This window comes from Misgurnus anguillicaudatus, chromosome 7 (assembly GCF_027580225.2).
Source record: "Misgurnus anguillicaudatus chromosome 7, ASM2758022v2, whole genome shotgun sequence".
NCBI lineage: Eukaryota > Metazoa > Chordata > Actinopteri > Cypriniformes > Cobitidae > Misgurnus > Misgurnus anguillicaudatus.
This window is the reverse complement of record NC_073343.2, coordinates 28,742,494-28,764,805: the sequence shown is the minus strand read 5'-3', so window position 1 is coordinate 28,764,805 and position 22,312 is coordinate 28,742,494. Positions and strand designations below refer to the sequence as shown.

Here is a 22,312-nt window from a genome sequence, read left to right as displayed (position 1 = left end):
TTCAGTCAAAACAATTTGTGTTTATAATTATTTCATTTGCACCTCTTAAGTCCAAACATACAAATATCAGACTCTCCGCAAAACAAAAAATGTGATTCAGATTCAACATTTTATAATATCATGACATAAACATTATATCTATCTATCTATCTATCTATCTATCTATCTATCTATCTATCTATCTATCTATCTATCTATCTATCTATCTATCTATCTATCTATCTATCTATCTATCTATCTATCTATCTATCTATCTATCTATCTATCTATCTATCTATCTATCTATCTATCTATCTATCTATCTATCTATCTATCTATCTATCTATCTATCTATCTATCTGGAGAATAATGTCTCGCTCACATCCTCCATACTTCCAAAACACGGGGCGGAGTCTGCGCCTTGTGTCAGGAACAACGCTGTCTGATTGGCTGTCGCTCTGATCGACTCCACAACGCTTTAGCATCGGTACATGGCGTCCATAACACTACTCGTTGCCATTCCCTGTCCTATAGGTTGTAGTAAGGCCTTTAACAGTTGTAGGAAATCATTACAGTAGTTTATTAAAGCTTTGAATATGGCGAACATTGTGTGCGAAAAGCTTTATCTAAAAAGCCCTTGTGGTGACGCATAGTTTAGGGGCTTGCTGGGTCGCGAGGTAGGTTAAGGAATATCTCGAGGATTCTGGGTGGATAAATGCGACAGCTGAATTAAACAGTTTATTCCTCCTCGGTAACGGCACGGGATTTGAGGATGGCCGGGATCGGTAACGGTTCAACATCTGGGATGGGTGACATAATCCAGCTGAACGTCGGAGGAACGAGGTAAACTGACGTCAGGACGCACTCGCGTCAAAACATTTAGGTGTAATTTAAGTTTAATAAAATACTATAAAACTCCTGTTCATGTAATCAGACAGTACACTATAGAGATTGTGTTCATGTGATCAGACTATAAAGCTCGTGTTCTTGATATCAGACTGTAAACTATGAAGCTTGTGTTCAAGTAATCAGACTGTAAAGTTAATGTTTTTGAGATCAGACTAAACTATAAAGCCTGTGTTCATGTAATCAGCCACTAAACTTTAAAGCTTGTGTTTATGTAATCACACTGTAAACTTTAAGGCTGGTTTACATGATATAAGACTAAAGCTTATGTTCATGAGATCAGACTGTAAAGCATAAGCTCATGTTCATATATTCGAACTGTAAAGTATAAAGCTCATGTTCTTGAGATCAGACTGTAAACTATAAAGCTTGTGTTCAAGTAATCAGACTGTAAAATACTATTGGCTAAAGCTTGTGTTTATGTAATCAAACTCTAAACTATAAAGTTTGTGTTCATGAGATCAGACAATTTTGTAAACTATAAAGCATTCATGTAATCAGACTAAACTATAAAGCTTGTGTTCATATCATAAGATCAGACAATAAGTATACTATAAAGCGTGTGTTTATGTAATCAGACTAAAAGCTTGTGTTCTTGAGATCAGACTGCAAACTATAAAGCTTGTGTTGTTCAGGATATCAGACAGTAAACTATAAAGCTTGTGGTCTTGAGATAAGACTGTAAAGTATAACGCTTGTGTTCATGAGATCAGACAGTAAGAAAACTATAAAGGTTGTTGTTATGTAATCAGACTAAACTATAAAGCTTGTGGTCTTGAGATCAGACTGCAAACTTTAAAGCTTGTGTTGTTCTTGTTCATGATATCAGACTGTAAACTATAAAGCTTGTGTTCATGAGATCAGACAGTAAACTATAAAGCCCATGTTCAAGTAATCAGACTGTAAAAAAAACTATTGGCCAAAGCTTGTGTTTATGTAATCAAACTGTAAACTATAAAGCTTCTGTTCATGTAAGCAGACTGTAAAGTATAAAGCTTGTGTTCATGAGAGCAGGCAATAAGTAAACTATAAAGCTTGTGTTCATTTAATCAGACTGTAAGTATAAAGCTTGTGATCATGAGATCAGAGTCAGACAGTAAGTAAACTATAAAGGTTGTTGTTATGTAATCAGACTAAACTATAAAGCTTGTGGTTTTGAGATCAGACTGCAAATTTTAAAGACTTCATGAAGTCAGACTGTAAAAAAAATATAGGCTAAAGCTTGTGTTTATGTAATCAAACTGTAAACTATAAAGCTTGTGTTCATGTAATCAGACTGTAAAGTATAACGTTTGTGTTCATGCGATCAGACAGTAAACTATAAAGGTTGTTGTTACGTAATCAGACTCAAATATAAAGCTTGTGTTTTTGAGATCAGACTGGAAACTTTAAAGCTTGTGTTGTAAACTATAAAGCTTGTGTTGTTCATGATATCAGACTAAACTATAAAGCTTGTGTTCATGTAATCAGACTGTAAAGTATAAATCTCATGTTCTTGAGATCAGACTGTAAACTATAAAGCTTGTGTTGTTCATGATTACAGATGGTAAACTTTAAAGCTTGTTTTGAGGTAATCCGACTTTAAACTATAAGTTTATGTTCATGTAATCAGACTGTAAAGTATAAAGCTTGTGTTCATGATGAGATCAGATTGTAAAAACCTATAAAGCTTGTGTTCATGTAATCAAATTGTAAAGTAAATTATAATGCTTGTGTTTATGAGATCAGACAGTTAAATTTAAAAGCCTGTGTACTTGAGATCAGACTGAACTATAAAGCTTTTTATACAGTATAGGTTATAAAAGCTTATAAAGTACAGTAGCTTACCAGTTGTAATAATTTAGTACAGATTCTTTTGTATCCAGACACAAGAATATCTGATTCTATGCATTGTAAGGATGCTTCTAGTTGGAAAAGTGTTCAACTATTGTGATTCAAAGTTGAAATAAGCATTACAACAAATTACTGTGGCATTATTATTTTTTACATATTTTATATACCATGTTAAGTAGTTGTAACGAACTCATGCAATGAAAAAGAAGCTGTGCAGGAATTTAACAAATCTTATCTGTTCTCTTACAGGTTCAGCACATCACGACAGACTCTGATATGGATTCCTGACTCTTTCTTCTCAAGGTGAAATAAGACGTCTTAAACAGCTGCCAAAGCTTTGCAAATATCTAGAAAGATGAACATTTGAATTGTTGTAGTTATTCCTAAAATAATCATCATTATCTTTTACAGCGATACATGTGTTAAACTAATATCTAGGCTTGTTGAATAATGAAGCAAATCTGTTTACCTTATTAAAAGCTTTGCATAACCTTTGTAAATCTATTTTGTGTCCCCAGTTTACTCAGTGGGAGAATATCAACACTACGGGATGAAACTGGAGCCGTAAGTAGAAATCTGTATCATAAAAAGAACAAGAACGGATTAAAATACTGAATTCTAAACATATGTTTTGTGTGTTGTTTGTTATAATAATCCATTTACAGTTTTTCTCAGTTGCTTTGGTACATTTCTCAGATCAGAATTGAAATTCTCAAAACTGCTTGTTCAATTCTCACATCATTGTGTCACTTGTGCACATCAAAAAGGCAGTTTCTCATTTCTTTGAACAAGTTGCAAATGCTTTGGTACATCCATGCAAATGATTATGTGCAATTCTCTGCTTTTTCCTACATTATCAGTTGTTTATGTCATGTTGATCAAAATGTATTATAATGGGTCTCTGTTGAATAGTCTCACTCCACACAACATTTAGGCATTAGTTCATACTATAAGTCTTTACATGCAAAATGGTTGAACATGTTGTCAAAATACAGGGTTTGGTCAAACATATTTCTATACATTTCCATTAGACATTTTTTCTAAATCTGTCCTGACTTGGTAAATTGCTCCCAGGTGAATCTTGACTTTCTCTAACAGACAGAAACGTCCCCAGCAAGCAAAAACCGAGACGTTGAAATGACTGCTAACTATAGACCCAATATAGTTCGGCAATGAGTAACCCACTTCTACCCTAAATAACCTTGAATTTGGTTACATGCCATTTTTGCCAAAATAACTTGAAGATGTATGATATTCCAACATGTAAGCAAAGTGTGTTCAAGGTGTTTGCTTTCATTTCTTTTACATGTTCTAAAAGTATATGCATCATCTATTCTTGGGCTATGGTTAGACATCTTTTAGATATCTATCATGTTCACATTTCTACTTTTGTTTTTTTTCTCTTTATGCTATGCAGTGCTTGCAGTGCTGTCTTTATCTTTCTGTATGGCAATGACATTGTTTTTTAACGAATTACAGTACAAACAGTAAAAGCGTAAATGTAAATTTTGTCCAGTCTCTTGCAATCAAACTCCCACATAACTTATACTATAAGGTGTAACTTACAATTTACAATACTTGTCGTCAAAACTTTAGCCATAGTTTACATCAGAACATCCCTCCAGTGTAAACTGTTATATTGACAACATGACTAAGCAATTTGACTGTCTTATCCGTACACAATGAAACAAGGACTTGTCATTCTGATGGCACTGACATGTTCATTGACACAGATATTTACTTTTGAGAGATGAACTAAGTATTTTGAGTAAAAGAGTGGCTTTTGCAGGTTATCCATGATGTTTTGCTATTTGTACAAATTGTTTTGAGAAATGCACTTACTGTTTTGCAAATTGTGAGTATGATTCGAGAAATGTACCAAAGCGACTGAGAAAAACTGTAATGTATGCCTATTCCAGCTGTAGTGAATGATGTTTTTATCTCAGTTTTAAAGCAGTAAATCTTTTATGGTTTTTCAGATTTTTATTGACAGAGACCCAACAGCATTTGCTCCCATTTTAAATTTTCTTCGAACAAAAGAACTTGACTTAAGGTAGGACATTTGCCAAATCATTATCTATTGCATGCAGTATTGGTATTGTATGTTCAGTATTGTCTTATTTGTCCTGTTTCCTCTGATAGGGGGGTTAACATAAGCATCATACGACATGAAGCTGAGTTTTATGGAATTACACCCTTAGGTACGGCACAGATGAAAATCTGGAGCTACTTTTCAATTAGCTCAGATGGGTGTTTATTCATGCATCTATGTGGTTTTCTTATTTTGTATGTCTGTTATGAATAGTACGACGTTTACTTCTGTGTGAGGAACTGGACAGATCATCGTGTGGAAGTGTGCTGTTTCATGGCTACCTCCCTCCACCAGGTATAATTAGATAAGATCTAAGACTTTCACAAAGAAAACCTGTTTTAAACTCTGTGCCTAACATAACATTTGTCAAACATTTGTTCTTCAGCTCTGCCTGCCCGAAGAAATGCTGGTGGACAGGCCACAGCTGCTGCGGGTCAAGAAGAGCACTCGAGTCCTAGTGGGGCAGAAGGGGGGTCTTCTCTCCCTGGACCCTCCGGGGCAGATGGACCTCAAAGACTGGGTGTGTAAAAGACCTTCAATATATAAAAACAGAGGCTTGTTTTGAATTTTTTGCATTAAAGGAGTAGTCCACTTTAAAGATGGGGTCCAATGACTTTTCATAGTAGGAAAAAAATACTATGGTAAGTCAATGGGCTCCATCTTTAAAGTGGACTACTATTTAAAAAAGATCTAAAAATAACTAGCATAGTAATTTATATTTTGTTCACATGTGTACTTACATTATCCCCAAAGTTTCTAAAAATGTGCAGTTTCATCCGTCCTCATTGCATCCCCTGTAAATAATGTCATGTCTGCTACATCTTTGGTTTTCACTTTTACACATGTTCACAAATGTTGATTTGTGTTGTTGTTTCTATCAAACCACTCTTTGGATTACTTTATAATGTAATGTTTGTCAAATTTATTTCAATACGTCATCCATGAACATGATTTGTGAGTCTTGTAGGATTGATTAAGATTGGGAGTGGATGTAAAGAATACCAGTGTTGGGAAAAGTTACTTTTAAAAGTAATGCATTACAATATTAAGTTACTCCCCAAAAAAGTAACTAATTGCGTCACTTCTTACTTTTTACGGAAAGTAATGCTTACGTTTCTTTTTAGTTACTTTTTCTTGGCTGAGGCTTGATCTCATTCAGGCCTTGCAGGTGTTTTTTATGACTGAGAAGTTCTGCATTTAGAAATTGCATATTTCTTCACAAAAATGTGGAGCTCTGACTTGCCATCTCAGTTTCTGCCTCAAACGGTTCCCACACAGGTGTGTACGCATAGAGTGCATAATGTGACTACGTTTAGTTTAATTCAGTACATATTTTCTTAAATTGAATTGCATTTAATTGCATTGAATTGAAAAAGTAACCCAAAATATTAATGTGTACCTTTCTTTCCGGACTATAAGCCGCACCGGAGTATAAGCCGCATCATGCAAAAATGCGCCATTAAGACGAAATAACATATATAAGTCACAGTGGACTATATGTCGCGTTTATTTAGAAAATTATTTCACAAAATCCAAGCCGAAGAACAGAAATTTAATCTGGAAAGACAAGTTATTCAACTAAACAATAGCACACAGAACAGCAGGCTGAATAGATGTCTGTACGTTGAAGTAATATTATCAGTTATTTAAACGATTAACCATAGCATACAAAACTTACCTGTAAGGTTGAATAGTCTAAATTAAAGGCGGAGTCCACGATGTTTGAAAAACGCGTTGGAAAAGGAGACGGGCCGACTACCAAAACACACTTATAGCCAATCAAATCAAATCAAATGCCGGGTTGCGTATGTGTGGGGCGGGTCTATCAACAGAAGGTCCAGATTCTATTGGGGCAGGGGCGTGTTTGCTTAGGTGATTTCAAATATCAACATTGGCTTTCAAACATCATGGACTCCGCCTTTAACCGAACAAGCTAACTAGCGTGAAGTTCGCTTACTCGTCATTCCACATTACTGAGTCCACTGAATTACATAAATACAGAAGCAGCATATGGCGGACTCTCACGGTTGTAGACGGTAATGTTGTCTCTTGCCTCATAAATGTCAAAATTAATTCATACTGACTTGCAAGGCGCACCTGACTATAAGACGCAGCACCAGCCAAGTTACGAAAAAAACTTGGCTTATAGATCGAAAAATACGGTACATTTAAAAAGTAATGCGTAATGCAAAGCTACACCTTTGTTATTGTTGTGTGACCTCTAGTGGTGAAAATTACATATTGTGCCTTTAGCAGGAATGTCAGATCTACATAGTCTTGATTTTGAGATCTAGTTTTTGCACAGATCTATTGTAGAGAATTAAATAATCAAAAATAATTTTTGGTAAAATACTGCTGTATTTAAATTACCAGCACACAACACAGTTATACAGTATTATCGAGTTTAACTAGGACTTTAACAATACAGACTTGCACCTAAAAAGATCAATAGGACAGGTGAAAAACACTGACCTTCTCAACACAGACCAGAGACCAGTGTATGTTGTTTTGGTGTGGTGTCATGCTGTTGAAAATGTAAAAACGGAGAGAAGAGATCTCATGAAGACAAAGTATTCCACTTATAAGCAGTAGTGCAGTAGGCAGGGTGAGGTCATCTTAAAAGGCCTTTTATATTCTCTGCACCGAGTGAAGTCATGTGAGAAGAATGATGAGAGAGAGAGAGTTAATGCACAAGCTTTCTGTTTAACCGTTTCATGGCATTTTCAACAGTTTACAGCACAAGAAAATAAATCCTGAATTTATGATTTTAATATGGTTTATAGTAAAATTTTTTACTACGATTTCTATCTAAAGTCAGAGCCTTATATTATACTGTACAGTACACGGTGAAAATGTATATGAGAATATTTTTGTTAGAATAGTTATAAATGTTAAAAGCTCAGACAGTGTACTTGACTGACAGTGTAGTCTATACAGTAATATTATATATGTTGACACATAGTAATGTTAATATATTGGTCACACTTTATATTAGGTGTAAGTACAATGTAACAACCTGTATGTACACAAGTGTTACATTGTATACATTTGTGTAAGTACATATTGTAGGTACATACCAAGAACAGGGTACTTATTTATTGAATTAACTCACTATTAAAACATGTCTGTTAATAAAAATGTAATAAAATATAAATGCAAATATTAGTTGAAAAACGTAAATGGAAATTTTAATATTTACCTCAGAAAAAACTGAGTTGTGGCACATAATTTATTAATTAACAAAAACTGAATAAAATGAACTTCACCTCCTAAGACCTGGATGTCTACATACGTGTACATAACATTTTTTTGTTGTTTAATGCTGTGTAGCTGGAACCTGTTGTACACAAACATGGACAATAAACTGCTTCATGTTCTAAGAAAAATACTTGGTTATTATATTTATTGGTTTTTCCTAACCCCAAAATATCTGGTGGAAATCTGAAAAAAGACCAACCAAAACTCGGGTCTTAGGAGGTAAAATAGCAATATTAGTTAAAAAATAAACCAATCAAAAAAATAAATAAAAGGACAAATTTATTAGCAAATTTACAAAAAATAAACTAAAATTAATTTGAAAACTAAAAATATTAAAATAAAAGCCAGTTTAAAATATTATAAAATATATAATATAAATATATAATTATAAATATAATTTAAATATATTATACAAATATTTTATGTAAAAATAGTGTTACTTAAAAAATAACATACTAAACTAAAAACTAAAATAACCTTGATCCTAAACCTCTAACCAATAAACACACTTGTAGTAGTTAAAGACATATAAAGTGGGACCAATTTATTAAAGGAAAACACCACAGTTTTTCAATATTTTACTTTGTTCTTACCTCAATTTACTTCAATGCGTGCACTTAATCTTTGTACAGTGTGTCGTGAATGTGTTAGCATTTAGCCTAGCCCCATTCATTCCTTAGGATCCAAACAGGGATGAATTTAGCGACCACCAAACACTTCCATGTTTTCCCTATTTAAAGACTGTTACATGAGTAGTTACACGAGTAAGTATGGGGGCACAAAATAAAACGTGGCGATTTTAAGTGGATAAGATTGAGAACTATATTGTATGGCGGAAGAGCACTTAGTTTGCAGCACTTCGGCACGCAGTAACATCATCACTCCTGACTACTCCCCCTCTCGCTCAAACTTCCGTAATTTTTATAATTTATTTATTTATTTGCATCAACAGGATCACCAGTCGACCCCAGGAAGGTGCTGATCGTTGCTGGCCATCATAACTGGATCGTAGCGGCCTATGCACATTTTGTTATTTGTTACAGGTATATATCATCAGTCGCAGAATAATTTTCAGCATATAACATAAAGAAGACTGTACTGACTATAGACTGACTGTGATTGGTCTCTAGGATAAAGGAATCTTCTGGCTGGCAGCAGGTGTTTTCAAGTCCGTACCTGGACTGGGCTATCGAGCGGGTGGCCCTCAATGCTAAAGTTGTGGGCGGCCCACATGGAGATAAAGACAAGATGGTTGCAGCATCATCAGGGAGCAGTATCATACTCTGGAGTATTCAGGATGGAGGAAGTGGAAGTGAAATAGGTAGGAAACAAAAGTACAGAATTATGAAAATTAACACTTGATCTGTGCAAATTTTGTAAGAGAGTCTCCCTGGGTTTTTATGTAGGCGTGTTCAATCTTGGCGTGCCTGTTGACTCACTGTTTTTCATCGGGAGTCAGCTAGTCGGCACCAGCCACACGGGGAAGGTAGGGGTGTGGAACGCCGTCACACAACATTGGCAGGTAAAGGATTTAGCAATTCAGATTTTTCACAGTTTATTGTTTTATTAATACATAAACATTGGTTTACCAAATCATACATCGTTGTAGGGTAGACACGGTTCTGATGTTGACATCTGTATTATCTGCTTATGCAGGTGCAGGACGTAGTGCCCATCACAAGCTGTGACACTGCAGGATCTTTCCTCCTGCTCGGCTGTAACAATGGCTCAATTTACTATATTGGTAGGCATCTTATTTGTGGCATTTTATTCTTTATAATGTTTGGACGTGAAATACGACAGACTCAATGTTAAATATGTAATAAAAATTGCATGAAGACATCATAGTAATTATTTTCATGTAGTAAATACAAACTTGTATACGATTCATCATTCTAATTTACATATAGTCCAGGTTTTCTGATTTGCTTAATCTAATTTTACTTTGTAAATGACAGTAGTTGGCAAAAGTTATTTCCAAGGGGGAAATTTATACAATATGTGGACAAAACACTTAACTTAAAGGTGCAGTGTGTACATTTTAGGAGGATCTCTTGACAGAAATGCAATAACTACATTTTCCGTGGTGTATAAAGACCTTACAAATTGAACTGTATTGTTTTTATTACCTTAGAATAAGCTGTTTTTATCTTCATACACCACGGGTACCCTTACATGGAAGTCGCCATTTTGCGCCGCCATGTTTCTAGAGGTGCCCTAAATGGACAAACTGCTCTACAGAGCGCGTTTTCTCTTTATTTAGTCTCAGACGATGACGACATGTCTGTCCTTCTCTATACGTTTCAAACTTTTTTATCCGCTTCGAAAAGGAGGGGTTTGCGTTGGACTAAGTCGTTGGATGCAATTGGCAATCTCACCGCTAGATAGCACTAAAATTTACACACAGCACCTTTAAGGTATTTATTAGACAAATTAATTTAGCAAAATATGCAAACCAGTGTATTAGGGAAACATGCATAGAAAAACAAACGCTCACAGTTAATAATGCAAACACTGACTAAAAATTGTATCTGTTATTAAGATTATTCTTGATCCTCTTTAGTGGTATTATTTCATATGTATTGTCCTGGGTGATGTCTTTATAAACTTTTCATGTGTTGTGTTGTAATTTTTTTGCCTAGCATCCTTAAATTCTACTCAAAGTTAAAAAAAAATTTGAATAAAGAGTTACTGTGGGTTCACACCAACCGCGTTTAAGGCGTCAAATTCGCGTCCACTGCGTCTAGTTTGCCTCTTTAACATTTTGAGTTTACTCGCTTCATTCGTGTGTAAAAGCCGCATGTGAAATTCTAGTCATCGAGACATTCACACAGAAATTTGCATAATGGGAGGGGCTTCTGCGACTTCGCTCGTTTCCTGTATTCACGTCACTACTATAGCAAGCTCCTGATTGGTTCACGCAGCACGTTTTTACGGCAAAGTTTAAATTTTTCAACTCGCGCATTTCCTGTGGCAACGCTTAATTCGCACCATTCACGCAAACTATACACCAGAATGAGGTGGAATTGCGTCTATTGCGCAGCGCTAAACACCTCATTCACGCCGCGAGACGTCCATACACGCGTCTTTACATTGACTTAACATTGAAATCAATCGCGCTTGACGCCTCTACCGCTGGCTGTTGTGAACACAGCATTAGGGTGACAATTGTTCAAAGCTGGACATCACTTTTAGCCATTACTGGTACTGTGTTTCTGATATATTCAATTAGAAAATAACAAAAGAAAGATCTAACCACATTTTTTTCCTGGTAGACATTTGCAAGCCTTTGAAACAAGTGCAAATGATAAAATTTCCCCATTTAAGTTTGCGTATATAATAAGCTTCTGATTGGTTAACGCAGTGCGTTTTTCCGCCAAAGTTAAAAATTTTCAACTCGCGCGTTTCCCGCGGCAACGCTCAATTGCCCCATTCACGAGAACTTTACACCCAAATGAGGTGGAATCGCGTCTACCGCGCAGCGCTAAACACCTCACTCGTGCCGCGAGACCTCCAGACACGCGTCTTCACATTGACTTAACATTGAAATCACTCGCACTTGACGCCTCTACCGCGGCTGGTGTGAACGCAGCATTAGGATGACAATTGTTCAAAGTTGGACATCACTTTTGGCCATTACTGGTACTGTGTCTCTGATATCTTAAATTAGAAAATAACAAAGGAAAGATCTAACCACATTTTCTCCTTGTAGACATGCAGAAGTTTCCACTGAGAATGAAAGACAACGACTTACTGGTGACAGAACTCTACCACGACCCATCAAATGATGCAATCACAGCCCTCAGTGTCTACCTGACTCCCAAAACAAGTGAGTCAAAGAGTTTTATTGAGTTGAGATACTGATAATCAAGTGCAGGAAGAGGTCAGTGATGTCACTGTATTTCCAGGTGTGAGTGGGAACTGGATTGAGATCGCTTACGGAACCAGCTCTGGGGCTGTACGGGTTATCGTTCAGCATCCAGAGACCGTCGGATCCGGACCACAACTCTTCCAAACCTTCACTGTCCACCGCAGTCCTGTCACAAAGATCATGCTTTCTGAGAAGCACTTGGTGTCAGGTGAGATCTGCTCACATATGTCAAGCATGAAAATGTAAAAATTGCTTAAATTTACTTTTTTTCCCACCAGACATTGAAAAACAAAGTCTGGAGTAAATGGCAACATTAATTTAAAAACTTTTACTTATCATTTAACACTTTTTGTAATATAATTTAAAAAACTAGTCCTAAAAAATCTCATTACCGCAACAGTCAGAAAACATCAACACTGACATATTTTCAAAATGACATGACAAACCTGAAAGAACATAATTTGGAGATTCTGCACATGCATTTAAAATCAAAGTATTATGCTTCTATTAATTAAATTAACATTTTATAAGCATCTGCAGGGTTCCCACGCGTCCTGGAAAACCTGGAAAACCTGGAAAATGAAAGACCAATTTTCCAGTACTGGAAAACACATAAAAAATGGGGGGAAACGTCAAATGTCCTGGAAACGCTTGCGTTGTCCTGGAAAATTATTTTCCCTCCTGGTAGGATGAACGCAAACGGGTTAAAAATGTTATGCATGAATGTCTGTTTTGACCTGCCTTTAACGTGTAATATTGGGCTGGAGCGCTTTCTTCCTTCATTTCCGCATGTAGCCAGCACACCGCCCCACGTGACACATACCTGCCAATGTACGCGTTTGCGTAGCAAGTGCGCAATTTGACGACACAGTACGCTGGTAGGACTTGCCCCTCTAAACTACGGACATGTGAGTTCTGTGGCAAATATGCACGTGCGGTACTTCTGTCTGACAACACGATTCAGCAGCGTGGTGAAGCAGTTTCAGCTAATCATTGTAGAAAAGCAGAGAATAACAAGTCTACTGAACCTACAACGTAACATTCCCGTCTCTCTCCTCCTCCCCTCTGCCTCAGCACCGCTCTACTCAATGGCACTGCTCTGCCTCACTCTCTGTACCCCGTTCCCCATTTGCTGCAGTTGGGCTTAAAAAGGTAATGTGTGTGTGTACGTGTGTGTGTGTGTGTACGTGTGTGTGTGTGTGTGTGTGTGTGTACGTGTGTGTGTAGGTGTGTGTGTACCTGCCAGCTTTTGGTAAATGTGAACCGTTACACGTAAGGATTCACTGTGAAAGCATTCGAGTCAAAGTCTAAGTGAAAAAATAATGTGTTGTGTACAGTAAGTATAATACATAAAATATAGGGGTGTGACGAGATCTCGTGCGATTAAATATGTATCGCAAAATTAATTATGTCACGAGATTTCTCGGGGAGGTCAAATGCTGGCCGTTTCTTATACAAAATGCTGCATCCAGAGGTTGCATTTGTAGACTGCATACGTCATAAATTAAATGCATTATATTCTGTCTTTTACTGCGTTTGCTTTTTAAATCTTGCTCAATAATAACAGTGACTGTATCATTTCTATTGTAAAGAATTGGACAAATATTAAAGATTTAAATGGATTTAAACGTTGTTTGGCTAAAAGCATCCTTTTAAAATTAAAGTAACTGAAGTGGGTCATTTACCGCCCCGTGTAGGCATTTGTTATAGTACATAATTCTGTTTTTTTAGGCTATATAAATGTGTTTACTAGTTTTGATACTTTATTTGGACGAATTATTATTGCATTGTCATTATTATGTAATGTTAAAGGTTATTATTTTATTACCAAAAATATCAAATGACTTCATTATCAATTAGCAAAATTATTGTTAGGGACAGTCCTAGATTAGTTAAACATTTTAAAATGATGTGATTTCAGTTTCCCATTCATTTATATATTTATCATTGAGAATTTCTTAAAAATAAAATAAAAATCTCGTCTCGTTCTCGTGAACCCAATCTCGTGTCTCGTCTCGTGGATTAAGTGTCTCGTCACACACCTAATAGAATATGAAAGATATGAAAATGCTAAGGTATGAAAAGTAGGCCTAATTTCAGTAATCAGTCAATATAAGTAGTTTTAGACTTTCAAATTTCTGTTGTCCTTTATAGGCAAGAGTTAGTGACGATGTCAGGAAGACAGAGCAAATTCAAAACTGAGTGAAAGGAAAACCCCCAGTTCAGGGAATGGCTAGCGAATACAGCTTGACTGTGAGAGTTTGTATTTTTAAACTGATATCAGCAATGATGATATGATACTATCACTACTACCCAGCCTAAGTTGTGATAACTTGACTCACACTGTAGCAGCTGAAAATGTCCTGAAAATGTCCTGGAAACGTCCTGGAAAATCTTTTCAAGAAAAGAGTGGGAACCCTGATCTGTTGCGGTAATGATAATCAAAATGTCGTGTAAGCATTCTGACAAGACAATATTTTAAATTAACTGTAAAAAAATGATCTTACCTGGTAGCCATCTTGAAGTAACTGGTCCATGTGCTTGGTCACTCAAAATCAAACTTTATTAAAATTCTGTATGTGTGCTTAAACTGTTCTCAAAAAGTGTTGCGGAGGATGAGAACATCAGGCATGGACACATCATATTCATAATTTTTCTTCATTATTATTATACATGAATATTCAGTAAATATTTTTTCTGTCATCTAAAGTTGTCTAGGAAAAGATCCATTTATTTTTTTTCTTATTATTTTTGTGTTAATTTGATTAAATTACAACATAACGGATGTTCTAACACAGCCGGACACAGTGCGTTAATGAGAATTTCTAAAAAATAAATAAATTAAATAAATTCTTATGTTGAAATCACACATTGTGCAAGGTAGAACACAGTATTGTGTTAATTTTGATGCTTTTTAATGTTACTATATTACACATTTTAAAGCTAAAATCATTAGTGCCGTGGTGTTTCAATGGTTTCGTGAGAATCACCCATAAAGTATAGATAAAAAATGCAACAGAAATGACTGTAATTCCTCTGTGTTGAAGTGTGCGCTGACAATAACCACGTACGCACATGGACGGTGACGCGGTTCAGAGGTATGATCTCCACTCAGCCGGGATCGACTCCGCTGGCTTCCTTTAAGATCATCTCGCTGGAGGAGACAGAGAGCCATAGCAGCTATTCCTCCGGCAATGATGTCGGTGAGAGCTTCCATCACATCAGGAAAATTACACTTTTTGAAAGTTGAATAGCTAGCTAGCTCCAGGCCCACCTGTTATAATTATTATAATGTTTTGAATAAGCACGGGTTACCGGTTTCAAGGTATACTGAGGTTTTAAAGAGTCAAGGTTTTAAAACCAATACAATTTTCTGTGATAACATTTGAGGTATGAGCTGTGTTTACACAAAATTAAGTTATGTAATTAATTTGTTTACATTTAATGTATAATACAAAATAAACTTTTTTAAAGGGGCCAAGACTTTTTTAAGATGTAAAATAAATCTTTGGTGTCCCCAAAGCACATATGTAAAGTTTTAGCTCAAAATACCATATAAATAATTTATTATAGCATGTTAAAATTGCCACTTTGTAGGTGTGTGCAAAAATGTGCCGTTGGGTGTGTCTTTTAAAATGCAAATGAGCTGATGAAATTCAAACACTGATCACAATGATGGTGGTTTGTTGCAATTAAAACTTAATTGTGCTTTTCTCTGCACTAATTGGCAGTGCTGTGGTTGGATAGTGCAGATTAAGGGGTGGTTTTATTATAATAAGAGCTCCTTATGACATCATAAGGAGAGCCTTATTTCAATGACCTATTTTTTCATGTACTTGTAGAGAATGGTTTACCAAAACTAAGTTACCGGGTTGATCTTTTTCACATTTTCTAGGTTAATAGAAGCACTGGGGATCCAATCATAGCACTTAAACATGAAAAAAGTCAGATTTTCATGCCATGGCCCCTTTAAAAGAATATTATATTTAAAGGGTTTATTTTTAACTGGATTGTTGTATGTTGCTTAAAAATAAAATGTATTGCGTCCAGTTTAAAAGTGGTATATGCAGACATTTGAAAAGAACACATTGCAATGGAAATACCGCCCCTTACGAAAATTAACCATGGTTTTATTGTGGTAAAAGTGTAGTTACCATGTTTTTTTGGTGTATTGATTACTATCAGCAAAACCATGGTTTTACTACACTAACCATTGTTTAACTATGATTTTTGAAAACCATGGTTGTCAAAACTATGTTTTTTTTTGTTACCCTGATTCTACTACAATGACCATGTTTTTTTGGGTTTAACTGCAGTAAAACCATGGTTAATTTTCGTTAGGGGCAACACAGTGATACCGTGGTATTTTTGCTTAAGGTTATAATACGCCAAAATATCATACCGGCCCATGCCTAGTTTTGAACTACTGTCTCAGAAACAAGCCAATAAAAGTATCTGATGTGCTGTGTCTGTGCAGGTCCATTTGGAGAGCGAGATGACCAACAGGTTTTCATTCAGAAAGTCATTCCCATTACCAACAAACTGTTTGTTCGGCTTTCTTCTACTGGAAAGAGGTACTGGAAAGATGTTTAACCCTTGAACCGTATAAGACTAAACAGACATGTCTCACATTCAGTAATGACCAAAAATGATGTCCACCTTTAAACAATTAATATATTCACTCTTTATTTAAAGGTGCAGTGTGTAAATTTTAGCAGCATTTTCACAATTTGCGAATTGCAACCAACAGGTCAGTCCACTGCTCACCCCTCGGTTTTGAAACGCATACGGACTACCGGCACATCCGGGAACTTGACTGTAAATTTCGTCACCGCCCCTTTTTGGGTGATAAAAAAGCAGCCCTTCCATTGGCTTCCATTCAAAATAGCGAAACAAAACAACGTTTTTACACAGCCGGCAGGCGTAAATAACTTATGAAATCACTCAGATTAAACATGTCGAGTATTTATCTGTCCACCCTGCCTGCCATAGAGCCCGAAAGATACATTAACACATTTAATTTGGTCAATATAAAAACATGTCCCTTTCATTCTCACAGCGTCAAATTTGTATAACAACGCCATCCAGTGATTGCTGGAAATATCGCTAAGCCAGTTAGTTGTATGACTCGACGGAAAAGTGCACTCATTACTCTAAATATAAAGACATAATATATGAATACTAAGTAACTTTCAAATACGAAGTAAAATCATTCACTTGCTTCCCTGTTGACTCGATGAGGTACGAGTAAATGTCCGGGTAAGACACCTCTGGCCAATAGGGAGCGTTGTTACACAAATTTGATGCTGGGAGAGTGAAAGAGACATGTTTTTATATTGACCAAATTAAATATGTTAATGTATCTTTCGCGCTCTATGGCAGGCAGGGTGGACAGATAATTACTCAACGTGTTTAATCTGAGTGATTTCATAAGTTATTTACGCCTGCCGGCTGTTTACGAAGGTTGCTTTGTCCCGCTATTTTGAATGGAAGCCAATGGAAGGTCTATTCTGATTTCCCCCAAAAGTGGGCGTGAACCTGTTCAGAGACATTCTATGACGTTGCGCCGGTTGTGCGTATCGAGAAGCTACGGTAGCCGCCACAGGAAAAACATGTCATTGTCGGAGACAACTTAGTAAAAAAAGTTTGTCCATTAAGGGCTTTTGTAGAAACATGGCTTCACAAAATGGCAACTTCCACGTAAGGGGACCCTCGGTATATGTAGATAAAATGTCTCATTCTAAGGTAATAAAAACATAATGGTTCATTATTAAAAGGTCTTTATACACACCCCTGATAATATAGTTTTGTATATTATTTTGCATTTCTGTCAAGAGATCCTTCTAAAAATTACACATTGCACCTTTAAATGTTTTATTAAAGATGCATTAAAACATTTGTATGCATGTTGGACATGACCCAGGACAATGACTACAAAATATTATCACAAAACAGGATCAATAATATCAAGATGAAGACAATGTATAGTTTATTACCTGTCAGCTTTTAGTTTTGCTATGCATTTTTGTAGATTCCATTTGAAGCCAGATTTCCTAAATACCTTTAAAGGGGACATTACACAAGACTTGTTTTTAACATGTCATCTTTGGTGTCCCCAGAGTACGTATGTGAAGTTCTAGCTCAAAATACCCCATAGATAATTTATTATAGCATGTTAAATTGCCACTTTGTAGGTGTGAGCAAAAATTAGCTGTTTTTGGGTGTGTCCTCTGCACTAAATGGCAGTGCCGTAGTTGGATAGTGCAGATTAAGGGGCGGTATTATCCCCTTCTGACATCACAAGGGGAACCATATTTCAATGACCTATTTTTCACATGTTTGTAGAGATGGCTTATAAAAACTAAGTTACTGGGTTGATCTTTTTCACATTTTTTAGGTTGATAGAAGCAATGCGGACCCAATTATAGCACTTAAACATGAATAAAAAGTCAGATTTTCATGATTTGTCCTCTTTTATGTTTAGTGTTTTTTCCATTACACCTCTTATTCTAATGGTTTAATCTTACTTGAGCAGAGTAACCAAACTGGTCCCTATTTACTTATGAAAAAGTATTATATTCTGGACAATATTTTAATTTCATCTGACATTTATATCAATCCAATGGCAGGATCTGTGAGGTGCAGTCGGTGGACGGTACCACCATCACTTGTTTCACGGTACGAGAGTGCGAGGGCTCTAGCCGTATGGGCTCCAGACCACGACGTTTTCTCTTTACCGGCCATGCGAACGGTAGCATTCAGATGTGGGACCTGACCACTGCCATGGACACAGTCAACAAAAGTGACGACAAGGCCAAACGGGAACCAGGTTTGGACATCTTTTGTAGCTTCTAGCAATTTAATGAATTGCAAAAATAACTTCCTGCCTATTTGCAGAAGTGGGCGGTCCAACGGAGGAGGAGCTGCTGAAGCTGCTTGACCAATGTGACTTGAGCACATCTCGTTGTGCCACGCCCAACATCAGCCCCGCCCCCTCCGTACTGCAACATAGCCGACTACGGGAGTCTTCTTCCAGTCTGACCACACCCTGCATGGATTAATAAATAAAGCGAACTGTATAATTAATCAAATTAATACTTTATAAATGTCTATTTTTAAACAGTCTCCAGCTGCAGGCTCAGGAGCCCATTCCTGAAACGGCCACCTATGGAGCCCTGCGGCCGTACAGAGAGAGCCCTCTGCTGGCTCGCGCTCGACGCACCGAGAGCTTTCACAGCTACAGAGACTTTCACAGCTTAAACCTTACAAAAACCATGCTGGAGAACAACGGGCTCCAATGTGGATCCACGGAGGACGACGTGCGTCAGCCTGCATTGGAAAGCAACGGTGAAGATGGGGACAAAAAAAACTCAACCTTTGAGCCGTGGGGTTCCAGAGCGTCCGAAACGCAGTTCGCAGCTTCGCGCAAACCTCCGGACAGCCCTGGAGACCCACGGCGAAGGATACAATTGATGGAGGAGGGGGCAGACTGCAGATCGGAGGGGGTGAGGAGGAGGGCGCCATTTGAAGCGAACTTCCTGAGCAGGAGAAAAGCACCTCCAGTTCCACAGTTGAGTCCTCCACCTGCAGGGGGCGACAGTGCTGCCAGCGACTCGTCCAGCACCGCCTCACCCTCTCCAACTAAAGTTTCCACATCTCCGCGCCATCGCAAGGGCACTGAAACTGCGAGCGAGTGATGGTTTACACAGATTTACGATTTAGAGGTCATACCAAATACAGTCATCTCCGACAGGTGAAAGGAGAAAGTAAGTGTGAATGGTTGGGAAGGACAGCAGCTGGCAGCTAACAAAAGGGAATTACACAGTATAGATGCTGGTTTGTCATATGAACAATTTAATAAGATTTTTATCAAGTGCAACCATGTTGGCCTCATTTTCTCTTTTTGGATTCAACAGCAGGTAGTTTAAAGGATTAGTCAATTTTCTTAGAAGAGGATCCAGGTAATTTACTCACCACCATGCCGTCCGAAAGGTTGATGTCTTTCTTTGTTCAGTCGAGAAGAGGTTATGTTTTTTGAGGAAAACATTCCAGGATTTTTCTAATTTTAGTGGACTTTAATGGACCCCAACACTTCCCCAACAGATTTAATGCAGTTTCGACAGAGTTTCAACAGACTCTGGACGATCCCAAAGCGAGGCGTGGGGGTCTTGTCTGGCGAAGCGATTGTCATTTTTGACAGGAAAAATGGAAGGTGTGCACTTTTGGACCACAACTTCTCGTATATCTCCGGTCCTGTGACGCGAAAAGAGGTCACAGATGATGTAGGCGAAACTACGCCCCAGTGTTTACAATAGTGGAGAAAGAGGACCGTTCCGAAATTGTTGTATGTTGAATGATACTAATTAATGTCTTTGTGTCAGTTTATTGTTTACAATGGTCCGCAAATGTGCGTTTCATATATGTAACATGTGACCTTTCCACGGCATTACGCAATTATGTGAGGTCGCGCTGGCGCATTACGGGACCGGAGATGGACGAGAGGTTGTGGTTTAAAGGTGCATGTTTTTTGTTTTTCTTGTCGGAAGTGACGGTCGTTTTGCTGGATGGGACCCTTGTGCCTCGTTTGGGGTCGTTTGGGGTCCTTTAGAACTCTGTTGAAACTGCTTAAACTGCATTAAATCTGTTAAGTGTTGGGGTCCATTAAAATGAGAGAAATCCTGAAATGTTTTCCTCGGGGAACGTGGTTTCTTCTCGACTGAGCGGGGAGGGACATCAACATTTTGGATGGCATGGTGGTAAATTATCTGGATTTTTTTTAAGAAAATTGACTAATCCTCTAAATTGGCTTACACCTGAATTGACATTTCCTAAAGCAAATGTACTAGTAAGTCAGACATTTAACTAGTCATATCATTTATATTGAGTACATTAGACTTCAGCTTTGCATGTATGCACATTTAAGGCAAAAGTCTTGCTATTTGCTTGTTTTTAATAGGTTGCTTTTAACATTGTACCTTTTCCCTGCTGTTGCTACTGTTCACTAATGGTACATTTCAAAACACTGTGATGCACTTTACTGTCAGTCTTTATTTGTAGTCCTTTATTGTACATAGAGAGGACGATTGACCAATCGAAGCTGAACTAATGAACACATTTAAAGGGTTGTAGGAACAATAATGCATTTCTTTCTACATTGATCCTCTGGGACTCATTGTTTATAGTCTATGACATTTCAGTGTAGATCTGAAGTTCATTTGTTTTAAATGTATTCAGTGCCTTTTGCTCATTTGGATTGCTGTTTTTCTGAGAAATCAAAATCTTTTTTTTCTGTTTTGGTCTTTCTCATAGACTTTATAACATTATGTAACTCAAGTACGTTACATTTTAAAATTGTTTCAGAGAGATTTTCTGCCAACCAAGCAACAAATGCAAATTCACATCTGTATATACTGTATTATTTTTATTCAACCAAATTATATTTAAATTTTTTTTTTTGCAGTGAAGTTATATATTTTTTTAAAAATATAATTTTGTTGAAGAAGAATGGTGCGGTGTATGCGGATGTGAATTTGCATTTGTGGCTTGGTTGGCAGAAAATCTATCTGAAACTGAATTTTAGATATTTTTGCTGAAAGCAGGACAGAAATACTAGGAAAATGTTTTCTTAAAAATCATTTTTTGCAGTGAAGTTATATTATTTGGGAGAACATTTTCTTGGTGTTTTTGTCTTGTTTTCAGTGGAAATATCTAGGGGTTCTTGGATTGGGGTGCTTTTTCTTGATTAGCAAAACGACCCAAGAAAAGAATTATTGTTTAAGAAAAATGTTCAAGATTTTTTGCTTACCCCATTGGCGGATGTGTTTTGCTTGTTTTATGGACAAAGTTACTTGGGTTTGATGTTTTTGGTCTAAAGACTGGACTTGTTTTCTTGGGTCGTTTTGCTCATCAAGAAAAATCATCTTAATTTAAGAATTTTTAGATATTATTACTGAAAACAAGACAAAAATACTAAGAAAATGTTTTCTCGAAAATCATTTTTGCAGTGTTAAAGGTAAATATATTATTTATTTTTCCGATGCCCACAGTTTCTAAACAGCAAACGTTAGTAATAGATTATTTAAAATCGATCAGGCCTCATATGTTGTGTCATCAAAGCATATTTTTATACTTTGCATTTCTATTGTTAAGAATACATGATAAAGATTTATTTATATTTGACATAAAGCCAATTGTGCATTGATGACTGATCACAACCAAGATCACTCGCTTTCATTTCCAGCCATTACACTTTGTGTATAAATTTGATCCCTCCAGAGAGAAATGTACAGTATATATATATAACACTATTGATAATACATATGCAATATCAATAAAGTTGTATGTTACTACATGAAGAAAAACTGTATGAACTA

General features: G+C 36.7%; 1 protein-coding gene across 1 annotated transcript; it reads left to right on the top strand.

The window, feature by feature from the left end:
* Positions 1–427: 427 nt before the first annotated feature.
* Positions 428–21,384, top strand: kctd3 (potassium channel tetramerization domain containing 3). Its single transcript, XM_073869688.1, has 18 exons — positions 428–822; positions 2,968–3,021; positions 3,237–3,282; positions 4,698–4,771; positions 4,861–4,919; positions 5,024–5,104; positions 5,196–5,330; positions 9,021–9,111; positions 9,199–9,389; positions 9,475–9,590; positions 9,725–9,812; positions 11,781–11,897; positions 11,977–12,147; positions 14,987–15,142; positions 16,417–16,513; positions 18,569–18,768; positions 18,837–18,978; positions 19,066–21,384. Exons 1-18 carry the CDS (start codon positions 752–754, stop codon positions 19,634–19,636), a joined length of 2,460 nt encoding a protein of 819 aa, XP_073725789.1. The 5' UTR covers positions 428–751; the 3' UTR covers positions 19,637–21,384.
* The last annotated feature ends 928 nt before the right edge of the window (positions 21,385–22,312 follow it).

Bases quoted from the DNA above. Each gene is read 5' to 3' on its own strand.
- kctd3 (XM_073869688.1), top strand. From the start codon at position 752: ATGGCCGGGATCGGTAACGGTTCAACATCTGGGATGGGTGACATAATC. The intron at 3,022-3,236 runs GTGAAATAAGAC...TTGTGTCCCCAG, and splicing joins CCTGACTCTTTCTTCTCAAG to TTTACTCAGTGGGAGAATAT. The intron at 12,148-14,986 runs GTGAGATCTGCT...TCTGTGTTGAAG, and splicing joins TGAGAAGCACTTGGTGTCAG to TGTGCGCTGACAATAACCAC.